The 20157-nt window shown below is 34.1% G+C and overlaps 1 protein-coding gene across 1 annotated transcript in view; it reads right to left on the reverse strand.

Annotated features, from left to right (window-relative positions):
* The window catches only part of SKAP2 (src kinase associated phosphoprotein 2), a 155820-nt gene that overhangs the window by 129950 nt on the left and 5713 nt on the right, over positions 1–20157 (reverse strand). Inside the window, exons 2-4 of the mRNA XM_079931760.1 lie at positions 15836–15941; positions 15176–15201; positions 7587–7694 (exon numbers count right to left, since the gene is read on the reverse strand). Coding sequence (XP_079787886.1) covers positions 7587–7694; positions 15176–15201; positions 15836–15941 — 240 coding nt within the window. The remainder of the gene's footprint in view (positions 1–7586; positions 7695–15175; positions 15202–15835; positions 15942–20157) is intronic.

A 20157-nucleotide genomic window follows, 5' to 3' on the forward strand; every position in this document is an offset into this window, starting at 1 on the left:
ATCATCCATCATAGAGGGAGTCAACAGATTCTGTTCAAGGTTGATCAGACAAGAACTAGAAGTAGTGTGCCCAAAGTTACTATAGTAGCTAGAGAAGAAACTGTAACAAGTGGCTGCCTCTGGGGTTAGGGCGGGGTGGAAAAGGAGGCTTTTACGTTTTATCGTATACCCTTCCGATCATTTTTATTTTTAACCAGATGCATGTCTCTTGTAAGTAGGAAAAAAACTAGTCTAATTTTTTAAGTAGCATGGCATAGAAGGATCAAAGGAGTTGAAGTTTGCTACTTCTAAGTTGGATATGATAGTCAACTTTTTGAGTCTCAGTTTCCACATCAGCAAAATAGGGAAAATGTCTCCCTGGTAGTTCTGAGTCAATTGAAGGAAATAATGTAGATGAAAGAATCTGGTTCAGTGCCAGACATATTTCTCAATAAATATTACTTAAAGATGGTTCAATCCCCTTTCCTTCCTAAGATGCTACCTCAAGCACCAGCACAGTCACTTCTAAGGAATTTGTCTCAGAGGAAGGGAGCTCTCTGCGGAATCATGTGCCAGGCTAGCAAGCCTTCCTCGAAAATCAAGTGGGTCAGTCTATGGTCTTAACCTTTGCTTTTCAACGTCTAAACTCTTAATTCACACTTTGGTGCAGTTGCAAACAAGACACACAACTGAAAACAGGAAGCTATACATTGTGACTTCTCCAAACAAAGACCAGAGGCCAAATCCAAATATATATAGCAAGAAAGATAAGTCTGTTACGTGCCTAAATTTTATAAGATACAGTGTTCTGCAACAGCCAAAAATATCTTTACCATTGGCCCAGTGCTGATACCTAAAGATCTGTGAGTGGAACTTGACCTCCCTTGGGTTAAGGTATTCCTCTATTAACATGCAAACTTTCCTAGGGGTAATTTATCAAAGCCTTTCCAATGTACTTAACTGAGAATTTGATTTGAGGGGGGAAACAGATTCAAAAATGGGACAACTACCGACAGACAGTAGTGTCGGGAAGGGGCCCTGTGCAGTGTGCTGAGGGACCACAGAAGAGTGCAGGAAGTAAAGAATCATTTTTACCTACTACAAAGGACTGCTTAGCGCCATGCCTAGTCCACATCTGCGCATTCAGCCCAAGTGCAATGGCTCACCCTTCTTTTCAGCCACAAAGCCCAAGGTAATAAACACAATTAGAACAGAGCTCCTCAAACTTTAATGTGTACATAGGGATCTTGTTTAAATGCTAATTCAGATTCAGTAGGTATGGGTGGGGACAGAGATTTAGCATTTTGAACAAGCTCCCAGGTGACACTGTTGCAGTTGGTCTGCAGTCCATACTTTGGGTAGGAAGGGGCTAAAAGAATCCCTTCCTTTTCAGTGCGATGTCTACTACTCTAACCCTGGCTCTTCTCAACACCCTCTGAACCAAAAGCAACAGTATTTAGCTGGGGAAGAGGCAAAATATAGTGGTTTTGAGAGCAGAGCCGGGTCCTTGGAGTCAGACAGACATGAATACAAATTTCAGTTCTGCCACTTATATGACCTTCATTTGACCTCTCTATCCCGGAATTTCCTCCGTTGTCAAATAGTGATGATATCTACCGCACAGAGAGGCTGTCAAGATTCAGAATAATGTAGCAAGACACTTAGCTTGCTGCCTCCACTAGATGGTCTCTTTGCCTTGACTCATCCAACAATTAACTGCCAGGACCATCTCCCTCAAATATGCACTCATCACATCAGTCTGTTGCTTCAGGGATCTCTTAATGACTACCAGATCAAAGGTAAACTCCTTAACTTGGTATTCAGCTCTCACTGTCCCTCATTTGCTTACCTCTAAGACCCACTGCGCTCCTTCCTATTCAACATCACCTCTGGTTATTACCTTCTCCAGGCAAATCACCTCTGTGCCACCATTAAATGTACTAATTCTGAAATGTGGACACAAGCATTTGGAGATCTAGGGAACTTCTAATCAATCACCTGGTCCAAACTCTTCCTTTCACAAATCAGAAAGTAAAAATCCAGAGAGGCTAAGTGACCTGACCTTGACAACAAAATGATTACCAATCAGTATGAAAACCTGGTTTTTGGACTTCTACTCTAAATGTTCTTTTCAGCAGATTTTCCCACTTTCTCTCTAGCAAACTTCAGGAACCATGCAAAACTCACTTTTAAAAAAAAGGCCCTCCGTTTACAATTTACTCTACAACCTCTCAGAATGTAGGCATAAAGTTCATGTTTTGGTTTATTCAACATGATGCCAAAACATATGACTGACTGAGTCAACAAATAAGGGAAGAAAATCAATGATACCAATTATTTGCCTTGGTACAGGCCAAATCAATTCAATATTTTAACACATACTAGTTACTATTTTCGGAATCTGCCTTGTTAGAACTTAGATTGCGGATAGGTGGCTATCTTCTCTTTCCAACTGGATCACAAGTCTCTTGAAAACAGGAATTTTTTTTCTTCACCTTTGAATTCCCCATTACCTTGCCAAGGTACCTTGTTCCTTTCTTCATGAATTGTGTAAATAACTGCTAATTTACTGTATTAAAAATGCATTATTTTTCATAATTTGAGTTTTATTACCTTTGCAATATTTCTTATCTAGCCCATTTTGTTATAGTCTTATTTGCCCACTTTGTTTTATAGTGATGTATTTTCCCATTCAATGGCATAAAAATCAAAAAGATGATTCTCAATGGCTATGTGTTTTTATTTTATTCATATATGCCTTTGTAATCATAAAAATATTTTACATCTCTGTATACTTTATATCTCCAATCACACAATATATATCTTGAGTGTAAAAACATGTTTTCTACTTTTTTATCATTTCTCCAAACTATAACCCCTCACGTCTACCAAAGTACCTGAAGCTAGGCTATACACATTACAGAAGGACTAAAATAATCATTGTTCTGATACTGCTATAACACAAGCTAGCTTAAAGGAACCCAAAAAAAAGTTAAAAAAAAAAAAAAACCCACACAAGTGCAACAATATGTTATGTATACAAAGATATGTGTAAGTTGCAAACTAATCTAAATTCTCAGAATAAAATGCAAAAATATGATTTTTATTATCAAAAACCACATGATACTATAGTTGGTTACCCTAAATGGGAAGTAATTGAAAGAACCTTGTTTTTCCTGGTTTTAAATATTATTTCACATTCTACTGGAGCCCAGAGAAAAGTAAAACATCTATTGCTTGGCTTTTACTAGAACTGATTAGTGCTACACCTAACTTTATGCACAAAAAAATCTTCCTCAAAAGTCGGTGTCTATCATAAAGCAGAAACTAACACACCATTGTAAAGCAATTATACCCAATAAAGGTGTTAAAAAAAATGTGTAATGTGTAAAAATTTATCCATTAAATTTATATTTATGCACATGGATGGATTTATATCTAAGCTTGTTGTAGATGCATTATAAGAGTTCATTATTTATAGGCATCATGGAGATAATCCTTAAAGTAATCCTTTGGAATAAGTGATTTACATGTTTTATAAGTTCAAGTTTTCATATATTGTATTCCTTAAAGAAAACGAATACCAAAAAAGAAGAAAACATCATCTACTATTATAAATTATGATCAAAAGAGCATAGCCTTTTTTCTTAATCTCAAACTTTAAAAATAGTTCCATACGTAAACCAGTATTTTTTCATACAAACCTATGTTCTGTAATGCTCACAGTTTTTAGTAACCTATATTACTTGGGAATTTTTAGTTAAGAAGATACCAGGACAATAAATGACTGTTTTGTATCTTTAGCTTCATTTTAGTCTTCCTATATTCACGCCCTAGAGGTTCCAGATTCTTATCCACAAAGTGATTATGGTCTAGGACTGAATCAGATTTGTAACAAATGTCTACTGTGATCCTTCCACCTATCATCGATGGGCAGAGCCAATATATGTCTTCTAGCTCACTGAATCCTTTCACATTACCTTAGGGACTTTCCACAATGCTACACGGTTAGATGCTTGCTTTTACAAATAATGAAAATGAATGAAAAATGATTTCAAAATAGAAAAATGGAAACCCAAATCGTTATATTGTATCTAAAAGCTACCCTGCATCTACCATCTTAGTGCCTAAACAAACATTCTAACATGTATGACAAGGGATATTCTTTAAGGTTTTGAGTTTCATTATCTCTAATTTTATCTGATTACTGACATGCACCATTTCTACTAACACTTCAATATATCCAGCCATACAATAGCATAAAACTTCTAACAGTGATCTACAATAGTCTAGAAACCATTATGATTTGTTTTAAGTTTTTCAGTAAAAAATAAAAGCACAAAGCTAATAAAACGAAATTTCTATTAAATATAATTTTTATAAATATTACCAAATCACAATGAAACTAACAGCAGTCATACAATCATTTATAAAATGTATTTTCCCTCAAAAAATAAAAACAAAAAAGTGTTTCCAAAGAGAGACGAGAAAAAATTACAAAGTACAATATTTTTAAGCTACAAGCGTTACAAAACTCTGTCACCATCTACGTTACAATTCTAGTCATCAATAAGGTACTTTGTTTTCAATGCATTATTCAAAAATCAATTATATCAACTCTTTTGTATAGAAAAGCAGCACACCTTTCAGGCAACTAGTATTAATGAGTAGACATGACTATAGAATATCCATCTGTTTCTCTGACAAAGCTGTGGCTACTCTAGTCACTCATTGAAATTCCATTAATCTGGTGTACCAAGGTCCAATGCGAAAATCAAAACTCCATCTAACCCTTTATCAGTTCACAATAACCTACAAGTGAACTCTGCCTGTTAGCATGCAGCAAGTTATGATTTTGCTATCAATCAGGCAGTTGGCCAATAAAAAAAAAAAAAGGCAGGCTGGAAACAGTGTGTCTGGCAGGGTTTGAAGACTTTGTTTTTGTTTTCTGTTTTCATTTCCTTTCAATTTCTATAGGGTGTCTGGACCTTGTGAGATTATGCATTATTCTCCTTGGCTGTGATTTAATTGCTATCAGCAATCAAGTCGAAGCATCACTGAAGTGTGCTTGAATTTCATTAGAAGATATAACTTATGCTACTTTCCTACAGTACCTAATAAACCATAAAGAAACCAAAACACATATGGCTTGAGGGAATAACTGGAAAATTAGGTAGCCATTTGGGAACTGAATGAACTTTTGAACCAGAGGAACAGAGAAAAAGAAATATTAAAGGAAAAGACAAACTTAGAATGCACACAGAGATGTGCAGGTTTGACCTTTATAGTACCTTGAAAATTACATTAGCATTATGAAAAATACATATCATGTTTGTAGTTTATAATCCATCAAAGTTCAGATACTTTGTTAGTGCCTACCATAAGGTAAAAGTCAAAAGGACAAAACAACAATCTGATTTGACAAAAGGCCTTTTGGTGACCTGTGCTAATTTAGTTATACTTGTTGTTAAATGCATTATCATTTTATAATTAATATATCATTAGACTAAGGTCACACAATGAAGGAAAATTTATTTAGCAAAGGAAAGAGAACACATATAACGATTAAGCTGCAGGAAGAAAAACTAATATGACTAGATGATATTTTAGAGTGGAAATTAAAAGTTCAAGTGGTAGTTTTAAAATTAATTTAGAGTATTCTTAGAAGAAAATGTAAAATTATCAAAAACAGCATTATTTATATACCAAAAATGAATAATACTAAAAGTTAAATTTTCAATCTAAGAATTGCTTACATAAACACTGATGAAAATGCAATATTTAACAAAAATTTAAATGTTACACATAAATATAATTTATTAAATAATATTCAAATATTGATAATGTTTTAGCAATAAATCTTTTTCATGCTATTAATGTATTTTCTTTATATTTGGTTATGAAAACAAACATAATAAATTATTTACTCATAAGAAAAAGACAATAATCCTGTAAATGATTATTTACAGGATTATTTACATGAAATACAATAGCAATTCACTTTTCCTAACAAATCACTGGCTCTCACATATATTTAATTGTTGGATTTCTTAGGTTGTAATTTTTTCAAGATGGCACATAATGCTTCCTGGTACATCAAAATATCTATGCTACTCTGAGAAATCCTGAGCATATATATTCTATGAATATGTATCCATATCTATATATTATCCTGAGTATAAGTACTCTCTATATATGTATACATACAAACATACTCATTTCTATCTACCAATGTTTTCCAGAGAAGCAAAACAAACCATTGTAATGTGTCTGAAAAATAGTTCAACTCAAATAATAATTCATTGTTTTGCCTGAAAATATTACTTCATCGATTATAAAACATTTTCTAGGAGAAATGCTTTTGAAGATCAGGTTAGAAGGGGTAATGCTCTGTTTCAGATAATAAGTGTGACTGAAGAAAAATGTGCATCTTTTTAAAAACTAGACAATCTAAGAGAAAGAAATTCTTTCCTTTTAAAAATAGATATTAAATGTTAGCCAAAATGTAAAATTCAACATAAAATGGATATGATTATTGTTGCTACACACTGTACAAAGTTCTGAATATAAAAAAAAGCTTGTGTTGTTCTGAATCAGTGGTTAGAATGTTTATCACTTATGCATGTACTTGACTTATCCCTGTTCTGCAGTAGACATAATTTTATACCTCATAAAAGCAATTTATGTTTCCAAAGGGAATAATCTGGATAACATAAAATGTGGAGTGCTCTGTTGCAGGAAGCATATTTTCATTCAGCAATTGTATTTAGAGATGGAACTGCACAGTTTGATCATCATATAGTGGCAGAAGGCATTATTCATTTCTATGTCTATGTGAAGCTTTGAGTGCCACAAATTAATATGCATGGCTAATTTATCAATACACATTCTTAATTTGTACCTATATATCACCCTTATAGGTCTCTATAATTCAGATGCACTCAACTTGGTGGCATAACAGAGAAAGCACATGCTACACTAAAAACAAGTTTCATAAGTTTGGCAGGTTTTTAAAAATTAATAAGAAATAAATAATCAATTTTATTACCATTTCAATTAATACAAAAAACTATAATATTACTGTGTAATATAGGATATTTTTAAATGACAATCAGAAAAATGAAAATGTATTATTAAAAGAAGCATTTGATGGAAACCTGTCTCAATGAGAGAAGGCAATGTAGGAATAATTAATTTAATATTTTATGAACTCATTTTGTATGAAGTTTTCAGGGAAAAAGAGATCAAAAACCTTCTTCATTATTTATAAAATAATGAAATACAACAAGTCATTAAGCAGCACAATAAAATTAAGCAAGAATCTTATAATATCAAATTAACCAACAAACTTACTGATAATGTTCATACGATGATGCAAGCACTCTCCTAAAAATTCAAGTAAAGAAAATTTCCTAGGAAAAGAAAGAACTACATACTTAGGAAAACCACTAGAGAGAGCTCTTCTGTTCCTTAAAAGGTTCTGGTAAAGGTAAGTTAACTGAAGCCTCTGTGTTTATCTGCTTTCTGACAAGACCACCACCTTTACACATTGCACTGTTTTGTGTTAGAGTGTCAAGAGGTATATTCTATGGGAAAATGTCGCATACCATCAGATGGGGCCTCATCATCTTTATCATATCTTTCTGAGGCTAATGAAATAGTGTCTGGAGGCCCAGCAAAAGGGTCATCGTATTCTTCTCCATCTTCTATATCACCTATAAAAGAATCAGAGAAAAAAAGAATGGATATATGTATACATGTATGTATACCTGAACCACTTTGCTGTACACCTGAAACTAACACAACATTGTAAATCAACTATGCCCCAATATAAAGTAAAAATTAAACTTAAAAATATTATTAAAAAACAAAAACTAATCAGAGAAAAGTCTTTTATAATTTAGCCATCTTTAAAAGTGTTACTTTGTCAAAGAGGTAAATTTTACTATTAAATTCGGTCACTTTCATGGAAAACCAAAGAAAAATTTTTGAACTAGATAAAAACAGATCCTATTTTAATGTATATTCGCTGTAACTTAGCTAAAGTAAGTTTTTGAAAGTCAGTACACAACTGCTTCTTTCTGTTACAAAAGGATACAACTTCCAAAATTATGATGGTCTCTACAAAGAGGAATTCAAAAAAGTGGAAGCAGGTTAAAACATAGTGTGTAACCAAAATAAACAAAACCAAAATAACAATAACAGCAACCAAAAAAAGCATGGAAAGCACAACAGAGAAAATAATTCAAGTTAATTCCATTTACCTACTCAATAATTGGAAAAATGATGATGAGAAATTGATAATTCAAAGCCATATGAACGTTTTATGTTTTCATTAAAAAATCACAGATTATATTAGAATAGATTAAAAATACTCAGTTGTGTTTTCAAGAGCAGGAATCTTTTACGGAAAAACTGCTTTAAAACTCATATAAACCTTTTAAATTCAAACAAGGTGATTTACAAACTAGACACTTTTGATTTTGCATTCAGTGATATGTTACTTTATTTTTTCTTGTGTTTTGGCTAGTTTTCTAGATGATTTCCAAATCTTAGGCTGATTGGTTGGCTTGAAGTCATTTAATCCCCACAATAAAATCTTGTGGTTTGGGTTTTTTCCATATACTCATTAGAATAATTTTTTAAAAGAGTGAATCAAACATTTGCTATATCCCAGTTACATCTAAGCACTCATTCTTCATCCATATTGAACAACAAGGAAAAAGGTATGCTTAATACCATATAAATGATCTGTTAACAATTCAAGTTACTTGTTAAAAATTCAAGAGAAAACCAGCCACCTCACCTAAAAGTCATAGTGAAAAATCTCCCTAGGAATCCTAGAGTGCCTATAGTATTACTTTTAGATCATAGTTGCTAGGCAGATCCAGATTAAAGCTACCTGGCTCTCCAAAAGGATATCTGTATCCTCTGACATGCATCTGATGGGTTGCACCCTACTTTCACCACATTTTTGGTAGAGGAAAGAGCCTCTTTCAAGACAACACTTTCAAAATAATAAAAACCAATATTCATATCTACTTTTTTAAATTTTGATATTTTATCAGCATTCATCATCCCTACCCTACCCTGAAAGTAAAGATATCTCCCATCAAGACAATAAGAGCAGAATATAGAGATGACTATCTTATTGTCCTTAGTGATTATACCATTATGTGTACCATACATGGTGATGTTTCTTCCCCAATTAAAATTCCAAGAAACATGTACAAATACTACTCATTCTCGGATCTTAATTTCTCTTTCTTTCAAAATGTTCAAAGTACTTCTCAGAACATTCAGTGATCCCTTATAATATTTCTCTTATGGAAAGAAGAGTGGTCTGATTTAAAATATGAGGTAAGAGAGAACCTCATAAAAAGTGCTAGTAAAAATATGTTTGAACATAAAATGACAGCTCATGAAATACACAGTAGTAAAGATCACAAAATTCTCAACTGCTCAAAATTGCTAGAATATCCTTATATTCTTAATAAAGTAAGAATTTTTATGTTATGAATTTTCTAAGGATATTTCAAATCATGAACTATAAATCTTGCTATGAAAAAAAAGTATTAGCACACTTCGACTACATTACCATAACTTAGCACTTAGCATATTACACTATTAAGAATACAGAAATACAACAATAAAGCTAATGATTCTATGGAAAGGATTTTGAAAAAATTCAGATGCTCATGCTTAAATCTATTAAACTCTGTGTGGAAATAAACAAAAAAATTTCTTTAAGTTTTGAAAATCAGAATTAGTTTATTATCCTTTGATAATATCCATTATATATTTTTGTGTATATATCCATGTATGTACACATACACACACACAGCAAAAACGTCATTATTAAAGCTATAAATTCAATAATATTTAATATAAGTTAAGACCGTTCTACGCAAATTAGTCACTGACATGTTAAAGACCTCTGTGGTTTTTGGTTTTGTTCAAAAAAAAAGAACACTTTTTGGATTATAAAGTGAAATTGTCTTCAATTTACCCATTCTAAGAACTGCAGTTCATTTCAAATGTTGGGTTTTTTTAAAAAAATACTGTGATATTTATATTTATCTAAGACAAAATAAATTAAGTACTGCTACTGGCCTCATTTCTCCCCTCCCCGCCCCCCCTTTTTCAAAGCTTTCCTTGAATTTAACTCAGAAAGTAAAGAATAAGCATCCCTGTGGCATCTGTATAGGGTAATTCCCTTTTTAACTTGCATTAAGTTGAAAAAACACATCGTTTTTCAAAACAGTCTTCTTCATTTTACTGTTGTTCCAGTGATGATCCACCCCTTTTCCCCCCTCCCTAATTATATTTTTCAACTCAACAAAGAGCTGCTATATTATAAGGAGCTTTAATTGAACACAGGGGTCGCTGTTGAGCAGTGCAAAGCATTTTTTCTCCCCAGGGGCTGAGTACTTGCAACTTATACCTGCAAAGACTTCGATAAATTAAAAGGAAAATGTTCAACTTGTGTTCATGTAATAGAAAACTGAACTCCAAAGCAACAATGGGCATCAGGTAAACGTATCCAATACAATTTACAGACATAATTGAAAGCATTACATCCTAATCAGACATCTAAAAGAAAAGCATGCTCAAATGAAATGTCTACAGAATCATTAGTTGGCAGCCATTCTATTACCATCACACATAATGTCAGTGGTGCCTTGAGCCTGTGCCAATGACAACAGCATAAATTTTGCATCTCATTTCTATGGTCATAAAATTAATGATCAGTTTAAAAATACTTCTTTGTAAAAGTTATTGCGCAAAGAAAAGACATGAATGTGTCCCTGTTATGTACTCAGAAGGATAATTATAGGGTTGTTGCTCATTAATACTGTTTCTTGTTTCCCTAGAAAAGCATTTGATTTATCCCACAACTTTCAAAAGTTTAATTAATGATACAAAGTTAACAGTCTAAAAGACAATGATCCAAGACTTCTTGTCCTGTAATTTCATTGGCAAGTTAAATAACACATCAAAATCAAGGCTTAGGCGTATCACAGCAGCATATTTCTTTGAAAAATATTTTTAAATTTTTAATAGTTGGGTTCAAATTACTATTATCCCTTCTTTTTTATATGGCTCATGGTCAATTAACATTTCCTAAATGCCTGGAGATAAAGCCCAACAGCAATTCAACAGTCATGATCCCACCATTGAAGGTGATTTAACCAATCTACTGCTTGTTTTGGCAAATACAGTTCTATTTTGAACGCAATAAGGTAAATAGTAAACTAAATAATATACCTAAAATTCAGACGATAACCATTCCCTTTTACAGAGAATGAAATGTAAACTTGGTGGGGAAAGTTACTTGAGTCAAAAATATTAATTTCTAATTTTCTACTCAGTTCACTTGTCCAAAATAATTTCTCAAGTGATAATATACAGCTATGAATGGACATAAACATTTAACTTGTCATTTCTCAAGGGAACCTGTAGTTTAATTCTTAAAAATTTGAAAGATTTGAGTCACCACAAATAAGATTCTCTTCATAACTCTTCTACCATAGAAGGGCTAATTTACGGCATGCGAACGTGAGGCAGAATTTTAAAGGAAGGACACCATTCCTCAAGTACTACCTTTGAAACAGACTTCTACTACTATAGGCCCCGTAATCTCAAACATGCTTAACACATTTGTATAAGGCCAGAGATGGGGGGTGGGGGTAAGGGAAGCTGCAAGTTATTTGCTCAGATTTCACTGGGGAGCTAACTTTCAACAGAACATATACTATGTTAGGAAGAGTAAAGGAAACGAAGTTAAACGTCATCCCAACTTCTGACTTTTCTGCTTTTCTCAAGGATTCCATCAGAACAAACTAAAATGGGTCCCTTCTTATCTAACAGCCCTGTTACTCAAAAAACTAGTTTAGTCCATAAATAAACTTAATAATACCAATGAGGTCAAAGGAAATTGCTTTCTAAGTAAACCTATTCATATTTAACAATATCAATGGAGTTTTAGGATAAAATCTGCTAAATAAATGTTTTAATTTAGAGGGAAAATATTTTAAAGGAGAAAATGACAGCTTTTTAGTTATGACATCTAAAGAGAATTGAAAACAATATATTCACATTTTTTAAAGCTGTAGACACCCATATTTGAAAAATATTCTCTTGAAATATTTGTCTCATGTTAATATGCATACCCTTCCTTTAGTAATTTATGGTTTCCTCAAAATTTATTTGAAAACTGAATTATAAATCAAGATTTACTAAATCCTCTTGATAAATGAACTTGAATCTGAGAATACACATTAATATAACACTTATTGAACACTGACTATGTGTCATGCATAGGTATCTTCACATTATCTTATTCTATAAAGAAAATAATAATACCAAAATCATCACTGGAGTAAAACAAGCCTAATATAAGGGCAAGATACAACTACAAGTAAAACTTGTTTATCATGTACCTAATATATATTAGAAAATTCTATTTTATACTCAGTAACACCTTTACTCAAGTAGTAATATATTTTCATCCCCAAAATAATTATTTCAAGTCACATTTAAGAGCACTATGACCTTATGATGTGACAGAGAACAAATTCTGAAATAATCATAATTGTAAAATAATTCTAAAATGAGCATAATTCTAGTGCATGAAGCCTGTATTTAGGAGTATACTTTATATTATATATATATAATATATATATATTATATATATATAATATAAAGTATACTCCTAAATACAGGCTTTATATATATTATATATATATAATATTATATATAGGCTACATTGTAACTAAGAATAAAAAACTAGGGTTAGATAGTTATTCTGTCATGTACAATATCTAAAGACTATAAGAAGAGATGTGAGAGGAAAGGAAGGAAGGATAACAGACATCTGTGAACATTAAAGTAACTAATAACTGACTTATTTGAAACAAATAAATGTGAATTAATTCATTTTATTTAAGAACTCTCTTCCAGGTCCTTTTTTCTCCCAACAATGATATTAAAATGGTACTTAACCATCATGTAAAAAAAAAAATTATGTGAAACAAATAGGAGTATAAAGGTAAAAAGCAGGAAAATAGCCTCTGGTCACCTCATTGTGACCCTATATTGACCTGAGAGAGAGAAAGAGAGAGAGGGGAAACAGCCAAAAGGATTTCTGCCCAGGTCTCCTTGGATGAAGACAATCCAAAAGCCCCAAGAAGAAAATGTAAGAAAAAAAAGAAAAGCAGCATTATCAGAATATACTTAGATGAATTCAACTTATTCAATGTAGAGATCTGGTTATTAATAAATTCCTGTTTTTAAAAAATATGTCTTTTGAGCAACTGCTTATTCAACTATTAAGCCTGTACTAACTTCCCTTTACTATTTCTAACAAACTACAGAAATAGTCTTTTTAGAACAGTCGAATTATACTTTGAGGGTAGAATGGCATAAAATTACTCAGCTTCTCATATTTCTCCAAGGTATGCATCTAATTTATCCACAGGTTTACTTTTGAGCAGGCACTCTTGGTGATTAGTTAACTCAATACAGCAGTATTGAAATACAAATGACTTATTCAGAGGAAAATGATTATGGGGAATCTCTGAATTCTGTGTTATTTGCAATCTTATTCTAGGCTCATTTTTCAATTTCTATCAAATACTATATAAACTTCCATTCTCCTTAGAGACAAAGAATGTATCTCAGTAATGTAATTTTAATATCCACACACCTGAACAAGTCCTAAACCAGAATACCAAAGGGAAAGTTCCTACCCTATTATTGAATCATATGCAATTCTACATATATGACTTTGTACTATCACATTTTCTTAGCTTAAAAATGTTTAACGTACAAATAATTAAGTCACAGTGAGAGTCCAATAAGTAACCACTAGAACAAAACGTGCCTTTTAAGAAAAAAGGCAGAATCTGATACGCAATATTTCCCCTATAAACAGTGCACTGTATAAAAGTTATCATAATTCAAATGCATAAATTCATTATTTCTATACTCAACTAAGCAAAATACAACATGATTAAACCCACAGTTTAGGATTCATTATAGAGAACAAAGAAGTAGGTACTTGTGGAGAGGAGGAGTTTCCTGCTCTTCCCTCTATTTAACAGTGTTAAAAAATTTAATACGGAAAAAAATCTCTTCTTATTTCCTCTAATCACAACAATTGTGATGACTTAATGTGAAAAGAAACTGTGGTTTCCTTTTAACTGATTTTAGGTTTGTCTGGTTAAGTAGCTGGTTTATTGAAACCGTCATTACTCTCTCACTTATCAGTTGGCAGAGATATGAGTTACTCTGTGGTATCTGCTAACCCCAGTTAGAAGATGCCACACTGCTTCCCCCAAACGCAGAGCCTAGCTTCACATAGTTAACTGACCTCATGTTGTGACCCTCATACCAGCATCCACAGGCTTCAGGTCATGACCTATGAATTAGCATCATGGAAGTAAGGGCCATACCAAGTTTCCCTTACAGAACTGAAGACATGAAATAGTAGAAACTTCCTACGCCTTTCTGGATTTGGTTTTCAGTACACTAAGCAGCTGTCTCTCAAATCTAAAGGAAGACAATCAGCTTACCAGCATTCTCACATATTTCGAAAAATGAAACTGAATCCCCTTCTTTGAAAATGCCTGTGGCATATATTATTCATATCAAAAGAATCACAAGAATAATAAAAACCAGCATTTGGAAAAGATTTTACTCATGCTCTCAAACAAAAGTTGATACTGTTTTTAAACCAATTACCTTTTCGAAACATTACCTATGAGCACCCAGCCACAGGCCCTCCTGCTCCCATGACCACTATAAAGTAATCTCTACAGGGTTAAATGGTGTTAGGTTAGTATCTCGCCTCTGCCTCACAAAATTCTTCCATGTGTAACTGCACGTATATACCTTTCTTAACAAACTTCTGCCACAATGAACTCTAAGAACCATAAAACCTAAGAATGTTAAACACAGATTTCTGCATGAAAGATTGTGCAAAAGAAGATTGTGCAGAGTAGATTCTAGATATGTTTTTTAATTTTATTCTCAGCAGGGGGAGCTAGCACTCTCATCTTTAAAGTCTAAGTATACAACACAGAAATTTAAATTTTGACTCCAACTATCAAATTTCAGTATGTGTTAGATTTTCCTACTGAAAATCTCTGCACGGAAAAAAAAATGTCAAGTTTGACAAAACTTGAAAATTTACCTTTGCCTTGAAATTCCTGAAGGTAGCTGCAAAATAAAGCAAGAACATTATATTTTAAAATAAAGGTTGACAAATCAGAACAAGATCTAATCAATGGCAATAACTCAAGTCTATTTTAAAATCTATATTGTAAAAAAAAAAAATCTATATTGTAAATATAGATTTAGAGAAAAAACTACTTCCTATCCTGAAATGATAATTCCAAAAGGCTTACGGATTTATAATAAAGGTATTTTTAAAGACTTAAGTTACAGTAGTAAAACCAGAATATATCTTTAATACATACAACTTAAATTACATTTATTCATTTGAGTGTCTGGAGGTATCTTCCGTATTTATGTTAAAATTCTCAACCTACCTATGTCTTATCAGTTAGACCAAATATATCCTCAAATAATCAAAATAAACAGTTGGATTTTGCTAGAATGCTTAGAAAAATACATAATCAATAGGCTTCACAAAAAATGGTATTATGATAAGCTGCCTGTTTTTAAAAACTATTATAGTAGAAACATAGTTTGTCCTTTAAAACTACTTCAAACCAATTAAATTAGAACATAAAAAATTTAATCCCACAATAATCAGTCCTTCATTAAAATGTTAATTACAGCATTTCTTATAAGTAAGAAATAAGTAATAAAAGGCAAGTAAGTGACTTACATAGACTTTACATCTTTTATCTTCTTAATAAGGGAGTCTCTCTTTTCCTTTGCTTTCTTGGATAAATTTTCCCCTCTCAGTACGTCTGCTACAAATGTTTCAACATCTAAACCATGAAATATAAGAAAAAGGATACAAATTATAGGAAAGAATCATTTTTTTGTGAAGACAAATAGGACAATGATTGTTTCTACCCATAAGTGTTAGTATCTGTACAATTTGTTACAGGTTTTTATCAATCCAAAGCATAACAGTTGAAGTATGTTTCAATTGGACAAATCTGTTCACCTCTTAGCTAATAAAATGTGTATGCTCTACTTATGCTTAACACAGTGAATGCTATTTGAATGTTTAGCATCATTAAAACAGGAAGAAGCACGCAAGTTTTAATAAACTATGGTGCCCCATAAACAAATTCTCTGTATGAAAGCAAGTGCAGAGCTTTCATGCATGTTACTATCATTTTTTAGTATTTTGTAAGTTCCTGTATGAACAGGTCATTCACAATATTATACCAATATAAGCTAATGTCTCTGGCGAAGGCATCCTTTTCCCAGTGTAATCAATTTTCAGGTATATGCAGCGCTTAATGCTTTAGAGGAAAAACAAATCCCTTTTGCTAGCCAAGATTCCCAAATCAAACCCTCCTCTTTCCTACCTGCCCCACCTACTTTGGCCAGCTATTCTCAAATAAAAAAGATAATCAGCTGTGTGGTTTTGTGTGCTCTTGCTTCCTGCCTTGTCATTACTACCTGGAAATATTTCTTTAAATAAAGGGAAAAGTGGCAAAATAGATTTAGCCACTATTTTAAAATATAGTAACCAAGAGATAAGACTTCTATGGCCTCCTATGACATTTTCACAAAGCCTCTTTTTTTTTTTAATTCAGTAAACTTCTAAATTATTCTGCTTTCTAATTCTCTCTGGTATACAATTCCACCAAATCCTTATTGGTTTGATTTTAAAATAGCCCCACTCTTATTGTTCATGAAATACTGTAAAAGTTTAAATTAACTTTATATTCAGAATTTCAAATGTCACTTTGAGGTATCTAATGTAGAAGATACCATTAAAAAGTTTTCAGTAGGTATGACTATAAACCACCCATATTTCATACTGAAGAGATGTGTGTATGTTTTACTTTCTTTTTATTTAACTAATTTGTCTCCTATTTCACACAATAAAAAGATGGTATCAAAACATACAATAATATTATACTTAATTCAAAGCAGTATAGCAAATAGTCTTTCAACTGTACTTACAATTAGCAACTTAAAACCTAGTATTTGAAATAGAATGTTATAACTGATTTTAAATTCTTGATCACAAAAGTATGTTGACCCAAGGAGTGAAGCTGATTAAACTGTTATTCTATTCATTCATAATAAATTGTGTAAAAGTGATTCTTCACTAAATCAATATAAGTGAAATCATTAAAATTTAGTCTTGGAATAATTCTAAGTAGCTTTCTAGTTTGAAGTCCATCACTGACTAATGTTAAAAGTAACTATCAAAATGAAACAAAAGCAAAATGTCACAGCTTCTCTTTCCTTGAGCTGTCCCTATTTTGAAGAGGGGGACACAGAGACATAATCCAGTACCAGTGCAAATTGGACCCACACTTCTAAAGTGAGTTCAAAATAATGAGACTTATAAAAAAGCACTCTTCTCTTTTGTATGTACCCAGAGGAGCAAGGCAACCTCTGGACATTCAGATATTAGCTGAAATGGAAAAGATCATTGGCTTCTCTGAGATGGCTCCAATAAATCTACTAAGAAACTGGAGTAAGAGAAGGAGTAGCACCTCTACTGCTGATTCTTTCTTCCAGCCAGACTCAATACTTGGGAGAATCACTGGCATAACGATTGGTAGTTTGCTTAATGTTACTTTCACTCAGTGTTTGTCTTTAATTCCCTCATCCACACGAGTATTTAATTGCCTATTTTACATTTTCATTATACAATACAAGTTTAAGCAAACAGGATCTCTTTTCTATCTCCGGAAGCAATAACAGAACGAATTACAGCCCGAGTTATTTCTTTAAAAGGTCTTTTCAGTTGTATAAAAACTCAGAAAACAAAAAGCTGTAATGTTCTATATAGAGTTTCCTAACAGTGCCAAAAACATTTTTAAATTATTGAGCTATGCTATTTTGTGAGGAAATACTTGTTGAAGGAGTGAGACTGCAGGAAGAATCTGTGTTGTTTGTTTTCTGAGTGGGAGGAGATTCAGAGATTGCGCAAGGGAAAAATTCTATATTTTTAGAGTAGTCAATGTATTTATTCCTAAACTTCTGCCACAAAAGGGGTTTAAGGCAACTGAAAAGATTTAATAAACACTGATTTTTAAAAATTATTTCACAAACGAGATGTGGAAAGCGTACAACCTGCTTTCTGGTTTTTTTTTGTTTTTAACAAATAAGAACTTCATAGTGGAAGCGATTCCTGCAATAGTCTTCGTTTGTTGGTGGCCCACAGACTCAATTGGTTTTCAAGTTTTTGAAATCCGGGTTTTTTCTTAAAATCCATACTGTGCCCATTTATTTTGAAATCGAACGAAACCAGTCTCTCCTAGGCACAGGAGACCCTCTGAACGTGCCCGCGGCCTTCGCAGAGCCCCTGCGCAGAGCCCCGACCCCGTTCCCCCGGCGCAAAGACGTAGCGGGTGCTGGAAAGTTACTCGGCCTTCACCGGGAGATGCTCAGGCTCCGCCGTCCGAGACACTGGGAGTGTTAAACCCCAGGGTTCCCGTCATTGGAGCTGTGAGCAGGGAGCACTGGTTTGGGGCAGCGCCCTCGCCAGACAAATGGGACTGGATCTGCGGCTTTGTAGCTCAGAGCCAGGGTAATATTTCAAAAGCGAGCAATAAAAGTCCTGGGCGACTCAAGCACTCCCCTGGCTGGTTGGAAAAGAGATCTGAAGCTTTTTATTGTGCTCTGAATAGCCCTGCAAACGGTAAACTAGCGAGCGCTTTAGCCCTCTTCTACCTTCCTTTAGGGGTCATGTCCCTCTGTTAATATGTAGATTTCACTGACTCCAGACTGCCTGTAATTCGGGGAACAGCCGTAATTCGATTACAAGAAAAGGTCAGCCTGCCTCCTCGCTGGCCTCTTGGCCTGGCAAGTAAGACAGAATTCCTCTTTCTCACAGGAGGGATCTCGGCTCACCCGCGTCCTCCACGGGAGAGGAGAAGCTTAAGGACCCACCCGGCCATGTGGAGAAAGCGCAGTTCCGGCGCCCTCTAAGCCCCAGGTCTAATCCCTACCGCCGCTCCGCGCTTCGTCACGTAGACCGCAGGTCAGCGCCGGCCGCATTTAACCCCAGAATTGGCCCCATCTCCATCCGCCTCTGCCCCCCAAGTCATCACCAAGGAAAAAGTTACTCAGCGAATACAAATGTGGTGGTGATTTTTGCTCCTGTTACACCTTAGCATTGTCAGAGCAAACCTGATCTCCCGGTACAACTGTAAAGATCTGGGGGAGAAGGCCGCTGGAAAGATCTGATTTACAACCGCTCTGTAGATAAACGTTAAGGTCTGAAAACAAAATTAAAAGATGACATCATGTCTTGGCTCAGCAATCCTCAAGCAGTTTAAGTTAGAAACTTCTCAATAGCCATCGCAACCCCTAAGAGGCAAATACTTAGCACACACCAAGTCACCTAGTGGTACTCAGATTTTCCTTTTTTTTCTTTTCCTGTACATATGGACCCCCTAGAAAAACTGCCACTCATCTCCCCCTAGAGCCCGAGAGGCTAGGACAGGTATCTAACACACATAAGCTAACAGCTTTCTACCAATTTCCATACTAATTACAGTTTCAAGGTGAAACCACACAAGGTTACGACAGTTTTTAAATTCTTGCAAACTATAAACCGTCGGCTTCTCCAATCTGAGTGCATAGCACAGGTTCCAACTCTTTAAGAAAGCCGGGGTTTGACCACTTGCCCTCACCATCCTCCACCGTGGAATATGACTTCCAGGCTGGAGGTTGTAAACAGTCACAGAGGTAACACCTGGTCTCTTCTGCCTAGTCCTCCAACCAACCGATACCTCACCTCCCTGGGCAGGCATGCAAGTGTGCAGGCACAGGCGCACAGGCGCACAGGCGCACGCGTGCACGCACACACACACACACACACACACACACACACACACAGCCTCTGTATTGGCCTGAATTGTATAGCAGAGGGGGCAAGAATTAGAGTGAATCCACTACCACATGCTCGCCCCAGATCAATGAATAAGTGTAAAACCAGTCCAACCATACCCCAAATGGCTTTACGACTTGATTCCACATCTTTCTCTACTTTATGAATTGGAC

Source organism: Stenella coeruleoalba (assembly GCF_951394435.1).
Source record: "Stenella coeruleoalba genome assembly, chromosome: 9".
NCBI lineage: Eukaryota > Metazoa > Chordata > Mammalia > Artiodactyla > Delphinidae > Stenella > Stenella coeruleoalba.